Source organism: Rhinolophus hipposideros (genome assembly GCF_964194185.1).
Source record: "Rhinolophus hipposideros genome assembly, chromosome: 3".
In the NCBI taxonomy this organism is placed as follows: Eukaryota; Metazoa; Chordata; class Mammalia; order Chiroptera; family Rhinolophidae; genus Rhinolophus; species Rhinolophus hipposideros.
In genome coordinates this window covers 98140950-98153802 of record NC_138049.1, presented here as the reverse complement: position 1 = coordinate 98153802, position 12853 = coordinate 98140950, and the positions used below count along the sequence as shown (strand labels likewise).

The 12853-nt window shown below is 38.8% G+C and overlaps 1 protein-coding gene across 20 annotated transcripts in view; it reads left to right on the top strand.

Moving 5' to 3' along the window:
* NFYA (nuclear transcription factor Y subunit alpha) overlaps positions 1-12853 on the top strand; it is a 26342-nt gene extending 13489 nt beyond the window's left edge. For 10 of the 20 annotated variants that reach the window (XM_081044222.1, XM_081044226.1, XM_081044220.1 and 7 more), the window contains 6 exons: positions 2557-2688; positions 2881-2986; positions 4247-4413; positions 5549-5722; positions 6554-6655; positions 10196-12841. In XM_081044222.1, the coding sequence (XP_080900348.1) occupies positions 2557-2688; positions 2881-2986; positions 4247-4413; positions 5549-5722; positions 6554-6655; positions 10196-10249 (735 nt within the window). In that variant the 3' untranslated portion in view covers positions 10250-12841. Of the gene's footprint in view, positions 1-2556; positions 2689-2880; positions 2987-4246; positions 4414-5548; positions 5723-6553; positions 6656-10195 lie in introns of all 20 variants that reach the window. The other 10 variants (XM_081044223.1, XM_081044218.1, XM_081044215.1 and 7 more) reach the window with 2 other exon arrangements.

The following is a 12853-nucleotide window of genomic DNA, read 5'->3' as shown; positions in this document are numbered from 1 at the left end:
CAGAATTTATAATTTACAAAGTATATTTAGGATTTTTTGTTTTATTATTCTTGCTTTTATAGGTAATGTTACTATAAGCGTATTTGAGCATGATAGTTTTTGTTTAATTAATTCTTACGGTAATTTCTTTGGAGTTGGGGGATTGCTGTATAAAGGGGTAGGAGCATTTTTAAAGCTGTTGGCATATGTTTGCCATGATAGAGTTGTAGTTCGGATTAAAAATAGTTTCCACATTTCTCCATGTGTAAATGTATGAGGCTTCAAATATATTTTCAGTGTGTGAACTTTATTTCACACTGCTATTTCGTTTCTGTCCTTCCTCTCATTGCCTCCTCGCCAGCCCTGCTTGCCACACTGTCCTCTCCACCCTTAAATGGAGACAGTGTGATCTAGTGCGAAGAACAGTGTGCTGGGAGTACAGAGACCTGACTTGCATTCCCAAGTCTGCCATTAAACAAGCTTTCTGATCTTGGCCAAGTCATTTGGTTGTCAGTTTTCTCATCCGAAAATGCAGTTTCTATCAGGTGATTTCCAGGGTTCATTCCAGCTCTAAATTCTGTTGATTTTATGGTTTTGGGTTTATCTTTGCCTTAAGAGACTTTGACAAATTATTTTTTGTTAACGTACATAAGGCTCTAGGTAAGATTCCACAGTCTTCTGTAGAATGCATAAGATTTCAATTCTTTTTTATAATGTCGCTTCTGATTAGTGTTTTTTGAACACTTAAAAGAGTTAGAAGAAGACTTAGAAGAGTTTCTCTTAGAAGAGTAGTTCTTAACCTTTTTTGGATTGCATCCTCTGTTTTAGAATTCCAGTGAAACCTATACCTTCTTAGAAAAGGTGCAGATGTCCAGATACATGCAAAATTTTGCGTACAATTTTAGGTTAGGATCCCTGCCTTGATACAGACAATGGAACTGGAGTAGTGAGCCAAGAAATAGAGTCAGGAATATTGAAAGTTGGTATGTACTAACAACATGGATGAACATAAAGGGTAAGAGAAAGACAAATACCATGTGATTTTACTTATATGTGGCATCTGAAAAACAAAGTGAAACAGAAATAGACTCATAGATACAGAGAACAAACTGATGGTTGTCAGAGGGGAGGATAGTTGGGGAAGGGCAAAAAAGGTGAAGGAGATTGAGAGGTACAAACTTCTAATTATTAATATAAAATAAATAAGTCATGGGGATGTCATGTACAGCTTAGGGAATGCAGTCAGTAATATCGTGATAACTTTGTATGGTGACAGATGGTTACTAGACTTATCATGGTGATCACTTTGTAAGGTATAAAAATGGTGAATCACTATGTTGTACACCTAAAACTAGTATAATGTATATCAACTCTAATGAATAAAAGAAAGATACAGAAGAAGAAAATTGATCTCTTCATACTATCTACAAAAATACTTGCTACATAAACATTTAAATGAAAAAAACATACTTGGAGAGTTTTTTATTCTCTTTACAGGAGAATTTTCTTTATGGTCTGGAATAAAGAAGGATTTCTTAAAGACATTAAAAGAAACACAAATTGATTTGACAGTAGTCCCCCCCTTATTCATGAGAGATATGTTCCAAAACCCTTACTGGATGTCAGATACCGCAGATAGTACCAAACCAAAATGTTAATGGGAATATATGAATAAATTATAGTATAATTTTCAAATGTGATACTTTACAGCAAATAAAATGAATGAACTAGTTCTATTTCAACTGGCTATGTCTTGAAAACAATGTTGAGTGAAAAAAGCAAGTTGCAAAAAGATGCAGTATGGTGCCATTTAATGTGAAATTTATAAACACATAAAGCTGTACTACATATGTTTATGGATACGTAATTATGTATAAAATAATGCTCTGTAAGGAGTGTCACCAATTTTAGTAGAGTGATGACCTTTTAGTTGGGAAGGGAATGTTAAAGCAAAAAGGGCAGAATATCAATGTTAAATCTGAATGGTAACTGCATGAGTGTCTAAAATGAGTCTCAACTTTTCTGTATATTCAAGGATTTTGTATGCATATTTCAGTTTAGAGTCAGAAGTTTGGAATAACTTATTTTTTTTAAACATTTTATTAGAAAACTTCAAACAGACAAAAAAGAGAATGGGATGATAAGTCCCCACACCCGTCTTCAACAGTTATCAACACATAATCTCTTCTTTCTAGTTTCATCGGTATTCCCCTCCTCCCTGAAGAATTATTTTGAATATATAAAATATCATTTCATCTATAACAAACACTTCAAAATATATTTTTAAATGAACATGCTTTAAAAAAATATACAACCATGCCAACACTATCTTCTTTTTAAAAATTGACATTGATTCTTTAATATCATCCAGTATCCAGACAGTGGTCAAAATTCCCCCATTGTTTCAGAAGTGGAAATTAAGTTATCTCTCATAAATAATAGCAGAACACAACTCTCGTGCTTTTTTCCTTCACATCGTTTTCTGCTTCCTAGAGGAATTTGGGTAACTAACACTCCAGGACCAAAAGAGAGCAGTGTCAATGGGGTGCTGACCTTGCTTGATGTTGTCGTCCACAGATACAGTTGGTGCCACCTGGGCAGATCCAGATCCAGGGGGGGCAGGCTGTGCAGGTGCAGGGCCAGCAGGGCCAGACACAGCAGATCATCATCCAGCAGCCCCAGACAGCCGTCACCGCCGGCCAGACCCAGGTAATTCCACGAGCTCTGTGAACACAGTAGCACAGCTCATGTGGAGGGGTCAGACAGCTGTCCAGATAGTTCACAGGTCATAGAAATGGGGGAGAAAACCATCAAAAATACTATTTTAGGAAAGGTCTACATGGTCCTTTCTGTTGTGGTGTCTGGAATCGGGGAAGTTATGTCATCATTTATTTCCTACAGACACAGCAGCAGATTGCTGTGCAGGGGCAGCAAGTTGCACAGACTGCCGAAGGACAGACCATCGTCTATCAACCAGTTAATGCAGACGGCACCATTCTCCAGCAAGGTAACTGTGCCCATTCGTTTCTCTGGAACTTTGGGGGCATCTTGTCATCCGTTGAGCAAATGACTGCTTCAGAAAGTCTCCATTGATTGTTGGAACCAAGTCTCCAGTGATTGCTGGTTCCTTGTCACTCATACATGATCAACATAGATTCCATTTGTAGGAGTTACTACAGTGGTTAACACACTGGTCCTAGGGATTATACAAACTCTTAATCCTTTCTGGGAAGAAATGTTACTAAATAGAAGATTGGAAATGGGAGTTTCTTTGTTGGTAGTGAGAGAAACAGATCAGAAGTCAAGTTGGCATTTGGAGTATTCTTGCTGCTTAGGTTTTTTTATTTTTCTCGGACATTTCATTGTCTATTCCAAAAAGAATTATATGCCTACTATGTAGCATTTTACTGATAAGAAAAAGAGTTTTCTTCTCAAGGAACCTGTAGTCTAAGTGAAGCACACATGTGAACAAATTAATATAGGGCAGAGCCCTTATAGAGGAATGTTCCAGGAATAGATGATGCATAAAGAAGGGAGAGATGAAATACAACTTGAGGGGAGCAGATGGCTCAAACTGAACTGGAAAGCGTTTGGAAGCATTTGTCAGACAGTTAAATCTAGAAGGGACATCTTAGATTCCATGACTAAAGGTTTGAATTGTGATTAAAACCTAGCTGCATATAAGGTCCAGTGAATTCAGTAACAGTACGCTTTCATGTGACGCAGGAGGGGCCCAAACTGGACTGAGCCCTGGCAGGATCTCAAAGAATGGTGAACAGATAATGCTGCTGTTGATTGGGGACTGGGAATGCTTGATTTAGTCTTAAGTTTTAGTCCTGCAGCTGGCTGACTCATCAGTTTAGGATAAACATATTATGAGTTTATAAAATCTCCAACCTGAAGCAGATTGTTGCAATGTACAAAAACAGTGCGTATAGCTATAGTCAGACTGACCCATGGAAGGGGACACCTCCAAACTGTCTCTCCACCCATTGAAAACTATTATTGTAATGCCCAGAAAGGTATCCATTTCAAGGATAGATTTATTCAGAATTGGAACCCAGATGGTTAGTAGAATTTCAAAGATTGATTACTTGGATTTTCTATAGTAAACCAGGCAGAGAGTGGGTGAGTGCTTTCTCCCCTTGTGTTGTTTAGTATGTTTTTCCAGGGTGAATGAATGTGTGCCAGATAGAAGAGGGACTAACCGTTTCCCTTCTTTCTGTGTACCTGTTTTTTGTTTGTTTTACGTTTTATTTTCTTAAAGTTACAGTCCCTGTTTCAGGCATGATCACCATCCCAGCAGCCAGTTTGGCAGGAGCACAGATTGTTCAGACAGGAGCCAACACCAATACAACCAGCAGTGGACAAGGAACTGTCACTGTGACATTGCCAGTGGCAGGCAATGTGGTCAATTCAGGAGGGATGGTCATGGTAAGAAAATTGATTCTTCAGCTCACTGTTTTCATCTGTAATTTATTTTTCTATATATCTCTTTGTCTTTGAAAATTCTTTAATTTGCAGTTTGATGTCTTTAATAAAGTGTTGACCTCTTGGGATTGACATTGATCCTTAAGGCACTTACAGAGATCTACTTTTGTAATAAACATTACAATGAACCATAAATTCATTCTGAATACCTACTGTATGCCGGGCATTGTTTTTGGTGCTGGAGATATAGCACTGGTTAAACAGATGTAAATGTCTGCTCTTATGTGATCTTATTCAGAATTGAAATAATGAAGGGAAAGTTAGGTTACTAATCTTCGATAATTGAAAATATATTGTCCATGGTGGATGAAACAAGAAGTAAGCTAAAAATCAGAAAGATTGTAATCAGAAATTAAAATATGTGTGATATAAATACATTGGGCAGATAGAGAATGAGAGTTGGGTGGTGTCTGTGCAAGCTAAGTCCTCATATGTCCAAATAGGATGTCAGTTCATGGTACCTAAAATAGTTAAATTAAGACTTGAGTAGTAGAAGCCTGCACAGAGGTAGAGGAAACTATCAGGAGAAAGGATACAGACATTCAAATTTGTTGTTATAGTTGGGAAGGGAATGGGGCACAGGAAACTATTACTTGTTTTCTCATATGGTTAGTACAGTGTTTTGTTTTTGTTTGTTTAGAAAAATTAGGATTGAATTATATAGTAAGCTAGCTGTTTGATTGAATTTGTTGTATAACTATAGGTATTTAGTAGCGTGGTAAATTTGTACCCGTTTTCTTTTATACTGTTTTGTGTTATGGTTACTGTTCCTAACCATTAGATGGAAGCAGACATTCCTAGAAAGTGTAGCCATGGATGAACAAGAATTTGGGCCTGGATATGTCATTTTTCAGTGTGGCTCCTGGGCCCCTTATGACAGAATCATGTGTAATATTTGTTTAAAATGCAGATATTTGGTATAAATGTTCTCCAGGAACTGCATTTAACTGAACGCCCTATAAAAGTGACTCTTTGTAACATTCAGAAGAAAATAGATTAACAGGGAGGGACCAAGAAACGTTCATATGTCCATACTTGATGTTACTTCTTAACAAATTCTGGTTTTCTCTTCACACAGATGGTGCCTGGTGCTGGATCTGTGCCCGCTATCCAAAGGATCCCTCTACCTGGGGCAGAGATGCTCGAAGAAGAGCCTCTCTATGTGAATGCCAAACAGTATCACCGCATACTTAAGAGAAGGCAAGCCCGGGCCAAGCTAGAGGCAGAAGGGAAAATTCCAAAGGAGAGAAGGGTATGTATTACATTGGGAGGGATGTAGGAAGAGAACACCAGGGTTCTACCTTTGGAATTACTTTTTAATGTATTGTTTCCTTGACTATCTTCCAAACAATTGAGGGCAGATAATTGTTACCGTTCCTAAAAATTGGCATTTGCTATTGTTATAAGTAGGTTGGACTACAAACACAAAAAAATAACAGTAGCATAAATAAGATGTTTTTTCTTACATAAAAGCAGTTCAGAGATAAATTGTCCTGGGCAGCACATTTCCACAGTTGTCAAAACCCATTCCTCTCCTGTCTTAATTGTTCTTATATCTTAGTATTGCTATTCATAGTGTAAGATGACTGCTTGGGCTCAAACCCAGGAGCAAAGGGAACAAGAAAGGCACCTCTCTGTGCTCGCTTCGGCAGCACATATACTAAAAGAAACGCACCTCTCTTTCAAGGAAACTTTCAGGAAGTTCCATACATCTCAGCCAAAATTTAATTACATGACCCCACTTACCTGCAAATAAGGCTAGGAAATGCAGTCCTTTTACTGAGCACCCATTTGCCCAACCAAAGGAGAAGCTATATATCAAGAGGTAAGTAGTGACCTCCACAGTACCTTTGGGGAATCTTTTTATTTATTACATTCATTTAGCATTCACCTTCTTATGGTAGTTATATATGGTTAGCTGCTAGCTAGTGTTTTCTCCAAAGCTGTCTCCATAATTCAAAGTCATAATTGCCCCGGTGGCTTTGATTACAGCTTTTCTAAACTTTTGAGGATGGAATGTATGCATTAGATAGCCATGCTGGTTCCCGCTAGTAGTTAAATGATTTTATTTCTCTTGGTTTAGAAATACCTTCATGAGTCTCGGCACCGTCATGCCATGGCACGGAAGCGTGGTGAAGGTGGACGATTTTTCTCTCCAAAGGAAAAAGATAGTCCTCATATGCAGGTAAGAAGATTTAAACCTTGCATTCTTCTTAGTGCCTTATATTTTTTTGGATGGAAGCCTTTACAGTGTCCTCTTATTATTACACTAAGGACTAATCACATTCTCTAAATAGGACGCAACATTGTGTCTCTCATATCCCCTTTCTTTTTTAGGGTGGGGGAAGATTTAAAAAAGAAATTGTGGTTTTCTCTCAGTTGCAGTTCACATTCCATATCATTTTACGTTAGATTCAGGTGTACAGCGTAGTGGTTAGACATTCATATAATTTATTCAGTGATCCCCTTGACTAGTCTAGTACCCACTGGGTACTATATATAGTTGTTGCAACATTACTGACTATATTCTCTAGGCTGCACTTTACATCCCCATGACTATTTTGTAACTGCCAATTTGTACTTCTTAATCTCTTCTTCTTTTTCACCCAGTTTCCCAAAGTCCCCTCCCCTCTGGCAACCATCAGTTTGTTCTTTGTACCGTGTTTCCCCGAAAATAAGATCTGGCCTGACAGTCAGCTCTAATGCATCATTTGGAGCAAAAATTAATATAAGACCTGATATATCATACCATATATCATATCATATCCTGTCTTATAGTAAAATTTAAGACCGGGTCTTATATTAATTTTTGCTCCAAAAGAGGCATTAGAACTGATTGTCCGGCTAAGTCTTATTTTCGGGGAAACACGTAGCTGAGTCTGTTTCTGTTTCGTTCGTTCATTTATTTTGTGTTTTAGATTCCACATATAAGTGACGTCATGGTATTTGTTTTTCTTAGTCTGACTCATGTCACTTAGCTTAATACCCTCTAAGTCCATCCATATTGTCGCATTCCTTTTGATCTTAAAAGTACCAAAGCTCTTTAATCCAGTGGCCTTTATTCCCTGATCTTTGCCAGTTATTGGTATTAATTCCTCCTTGAAATTCTCACTTTTCTTGATTTTCAAATAACAGCAGCAGCTAACACTTAACTGCTAGGTGCCAGCCATTAAGCACTTTTATAAGTTTTTTTCCCCTGTTGAATCTTTACAGCCTCAGAGATAGAAATTACATTTCTGTTTTACAGTTGAATCTGAGGTTTAGAGAAATTAAGTAGTTAGCCTAAGATAAAATATTTAATAAAATGATACAACTGAAATTCAAACCCAGGCAGTATAATCCAGAACTTATTCTGTAACTACTGTAGTATACTGGTTCTTATATCTAATTCCACTGATTTTATCTTATTGCCATTTTGAGTCAGTATATCTAAAATAGAACTCTTAATTTTTTAAAAAAGTTACTTGTTTTTTTTATGCCTTAACCAGTCAGTCACTCATCTCAAGAAGTGATATGTTCATCCACCCAGTTGCTAAAGCTTGAATTATCTACTTCTTGAAGAGGTCCTCTTGGTTTTACATCTAAAATACAATCTGAATCAGTTTACTTTTTTTCTCTCCCAACGGCTGTCAGCCTGGTCTAATCCTCCCTTCTTTTGCTTCCGTTAATACAGCAGCTGCCTACTGGTCTCCCTTCTTCCATTCTTGTGCCCCTGTCATCCATTATCTACATCTTAGTGTGATCCTTTTGAAATGTATATAAATCACATCACTGTCCTACCTAAACCCCTTCGACCCCCACCCTCTCCCATTTGCACGTAGACTAAAATCCAAAGTGCTTACGTAGGCCAACAAGGTCTGCATGATCTAGGCCTGCGGAGCTCTGGCTTCATTTCCTCCTGATCCCTGGTCTGGATGCTCTTGCTGTACTTCCTGTGCATCAGTCTGTCTCCTGCCATTGGGACCTTTGTCTTCAAAATAGCCAATCTGTAAAGCTTTTCGCTCCAATCGTTTGCTTGACTGGCTTTTTATCTTTTGGGTTTGGTTTAAATCTGAGAGTCTATCTCTAACCCAGCCTATCCAAAGTAGGTCTCTTCTCCCCCATTATTTCTCCACATCTTCCTTTTCTTAGAGTATAACAATAATTGAATTGCTTTATTTGTGTAGCTGTGCAATGGTTGTCTCCTTCACTAGACTGTCAGCTGTGTAGAGAGCAGAGGATTGTTTTGGTCTTGGCATAACGCCCCATCCAGAACAAGCACTGAGTAAATGTTTATTGAATTAATGGATCCCTCCCAGTACTGATACTACTTCATTCTGTGTGACCGTCATATCCCACCTGCACTATTGCCAAATCGGTTTTTATAAGGTAGTGCTTTTTCAATCATGCCTGGCGCCTACTCAAGGATACATGCTGGTTCCTCATTTCTTCCTGCAACAGATCTCAAACTATTTCTGTCGGACATCTAAGCAACTTTGCCTCATCACCCCCTCACCAATCAGACTAGGATTCCCCAGGGTCTCCACACATGAGCACTAGCTCCTATGCTATCAATTCCTACCTATAATATGAGAGCCCCTCCCCCTTTTTTCTCATTATTCATGCAGGGTATAAATACAGAGTGCCAGCTGTGGACATTATGCCAGGAACTCTCCTAATTCTTTGTGCTAACAATATGACCTCTGTCAAGTTACTTAGCCTCTTTTAGCCTCAGTTTCTTCACCTGTAAAGTGGGTGTTATTGTGCTGTTTCCCCGAAAATAAGACCTAACTGGAAAATAAGCCCTAGCATGATTTTTCAGGAGGACATCCCCTGAACATAAGCCCTAATGCATCTTTCGGAGCAAGAATTAATATACAACCCGGTCTTATTTTCGGGGAAACATGGTACTTCACAGGAGTGTTCTGGGGCTTTCGTGTAGTAAACCCCATTAGGCACCTACTTAGCCTAATGCATTGTATTCCTGGCGCATGATGACAGCTCAGTAAATGCTGGGTACTGTTCTCACTCATTGATCAAGATACAACTCCAGTCCTACCACCTTCAGAAATCTTTCAGCTTCTGTTTGGATCATGCCAGCTGAGACGGCAGGGCCCTGGTGTGGAAGAACTGAAGGGTTCCATGGACTGATCCTTGTCTTAACACTGCAGGTTTTAAGTGAGGTAGCAGGCAGAGTTTAGTGGAAAGAAGATTAAACGGGAGCCAAGAGATTTGGGAGTTAGTCCTTGCTGGGCTCCTGACTAAATTTTTGACTCTAGTTCAAGCAAATGAATCTATACATCGGGCATCAGGTTTATCTACAAAGTGAGTGCATTAAGTTAAATACATTCCAACGTTCTTTCTAGTCCAGTGTCACTAAGTGCTCAGTATTTAAATATGAGAAAATAATGACATAAAGGTACAATATGACATGGGTCTTTTTCTTAGCCACCTCTAAGGACCCTTAACCTTAAGGGTAGAGCACACAGGTGTTTGGGAAGAGATACTATGTCAACTCTGCAGTGTCTGGTAATGGAGTGCCAGCCCAGGTTTTTAATCCTTTTAAGAATAAGGTTTATTGTCTCTTATTTCCTGCTGGAGCTGCATTTTAATCCAGGTATGCAGACTTAGATGCATTACAGAGCTTCGGTTTACTTGGCAAAGTGGTGTCTATTCCCTTGGTGATAAAGTTCCCTGTTGCTTTTGCAAAGGATTTTAATCATCATTATGCTTTCTTTATCTCCAGGATCCAAGCCAAGCAGATGAAGAAGCCATGACACAGATCATTCGAGTGTCCTAACCCCAGGCCATGTGATGGAGCTGGTTAAGGTCATGTTCCTCGCCACTGTTGCCCACTGTTCCAGGAAAGTGATCAATTCTTCCGATGGGACACTGATGATCACATTCTGCCCTTTTCTACAGGACAGAAACCCACTTAATTTTTAATAAGTGGCTCAGCATTATACTTGCAATGGTGTCTGGCAAATGAAGTTGCAAGCCTTTGTCTCACCCTTTCAGTCGGGACGTATTTTAGACTGTTGATGACATTGACATTTCATGGATTAGGATGATGCAAGGGACCTCTGCCAGCCCAGCAGTACCACACACAGCACTTGTGTTGACTGGTGAAGCCAGCCAGCCATCTCAGTGGGGAGAACAAGCTTCTCAACCTAAATTGCAATCAGGGAAGCAGTCCTTCCCATGGATTCTAAAAATCACCCATCCCTCTGATGAGGGATCTCAGGCGGACTAAAATGAATGGACACTTTGTATTCAGAGATGACTTCCAGGCAAGGAAGTTCCATCTCATGATATGGAAACAATAAATTCTCTGAGATACATTCATCTGATCTGTGGTAATAATGAGAATCTCTGTCTATCCAGATGATAGGTTGGTATTTTTGGACTCCAGCCAAGAAAAAGCTAATTCTGGGGATAGAGTTTTAAAAGACTCAAGCACTAAAAATATAAATTGCTGAATCGTCTTTAGCTTTGACAAGTTGTGGTCTGCTTGTCTGCCTGTGGAGGTCATCTGTACCATAGTTCTTACTATGGCTACTTTTAAGACAATTAGAGGGTATTGGACCTTGAAACTGCCTTTCCTAAGTAGAGAACAAAACTACAACAACAACAAAAATACAACAACTTCTGTGGTGAAGTGCTAAGGACATTTTGTAGTAACTCCTACTAACCAGAGAGCCAAACTAGAGATTTTCAATCATAGGCTTGGTGACAGCATTTGGGAAACAGAAGGGTTTGTGTGTGTGTCAGTCTAGAAGAGAGCAAGTAGTATATATACCCATTTGTTGTCATACAGCATGATTCTCCAGTGGATGGATGCCTGGGATGGATCTTTAAGATGAAGAGGCAAATTTACATTCACACTACCCTTTTAATAAGCACGGAACAGGAGAAGTCTGAGATGTGGTCCTTGATAATTTTCTGGAAAGCACTGTTCAATCAAGCTGTCCTGGACAACGCAGGTTACCTGTTAGAGCGTGAGGTGGATGTTGGCTTCACTCCTGCAGCGCTTTGTGCTGGCCACAAAGAGTACACTTTCTCATTCTTCCCATGGCAGCTGACTCTTTGGTGCCAGTTTCCAGTTGTTTCCCCGTTTTCTCCGTAGGCCTTGTGCAGAAAGGTTTTCACATTGCACCCACATTTTGCAAATAACTGCAGACTGGAAATAGAGATTCCTGCAGTGTCAGACACTGGGTCACAGTTCCCAGAATGAGTTGTGCCTCAGAAATCCATTTCCTTTCCAGATGTTGAACCCCGGGAGAAAAAAGATGGTATTTCAGAAGAGCCGCTGCCTTCTCTGGAAACAAAGAAGGAAAACTTAATTCTTTTGAAGAACATTTGGGTTTGACTTAAATACCAAGAGTAAAGATTGGCTCTGTTTTTTATAGTTTTATTAAGGAAAAGATACTAAACCCTCTAAAGAAAACATCACATAAGGAAATCATTGTAATGGTAGAAATAGAGGTACAGAACTATGCAAAGGAAGGAGGAAGTGTGAAGTATCTTCCTAATTCCTGGAATCTAGTCATCTGTCCTAGCTTCCAGGTATCAGGAGAGGCAGATACTTTGGTAAGCTCACTAGAATCTTCTGGCTCTTTACATGAGTTTCTGATATTCATTCAGTAAGCCCCAAGTCTTCAGATGATAGATTACTAAAAACCATGAGGAATTTATATCCCTTGGTTTGTTTAGGAATCATTAAGATGCAGAGTTCAGAAATTCCTCAGACCTAATTTCTAGTACATAAGTCAACAGCAGTTCTAAAATGATATTTATTTGTGTCTATAAGTTTGTATATAGTAATACCAACCTCATATTGTTGCAGAATTTTTTATATTTTCATGAGTTTGAGTTTTGTTTGAAATGAAATGCTTCAGTTATCATTTTGTCTTTGCATTTCAGCTAACTCATGGCCTTTTTATTGTGGTCATTTTAGCACACCATAACAACCCACAAAGTGGGGGAGGGGAGGGTTTGGATTTTTTTTCTTTATTTGTTACCGGAAGTTATTTTACTCATTTGTCCTTGTGACTAGTGATGATTTCATAGATGCAGAGTGAATGGATGAGTGAATAATTGGTTTAATGCATAGTTATTTCACTTGAGTGCTTTTTTTGCAGGATAATTGTAAATGTATATATTTTAATTACACTGGTACCTTGAACATGTCAGTGTCTGTACCACTGGACCAACAGCATTTCCTGGCTATTGGGTGCCTGATAATAATGTCTTGATTTTCCTTTGGGACTCAACTACATAGAAGGTTCCCCCCTACTTCTCCCCCAGGAGTAGGGGGAGTACAGGCGATTGATCATTGATGTCATTGCAATTGTTATTTTTTAAAATAAATTTATAAAAACAATAAAAAGTGATTTGTATTTTG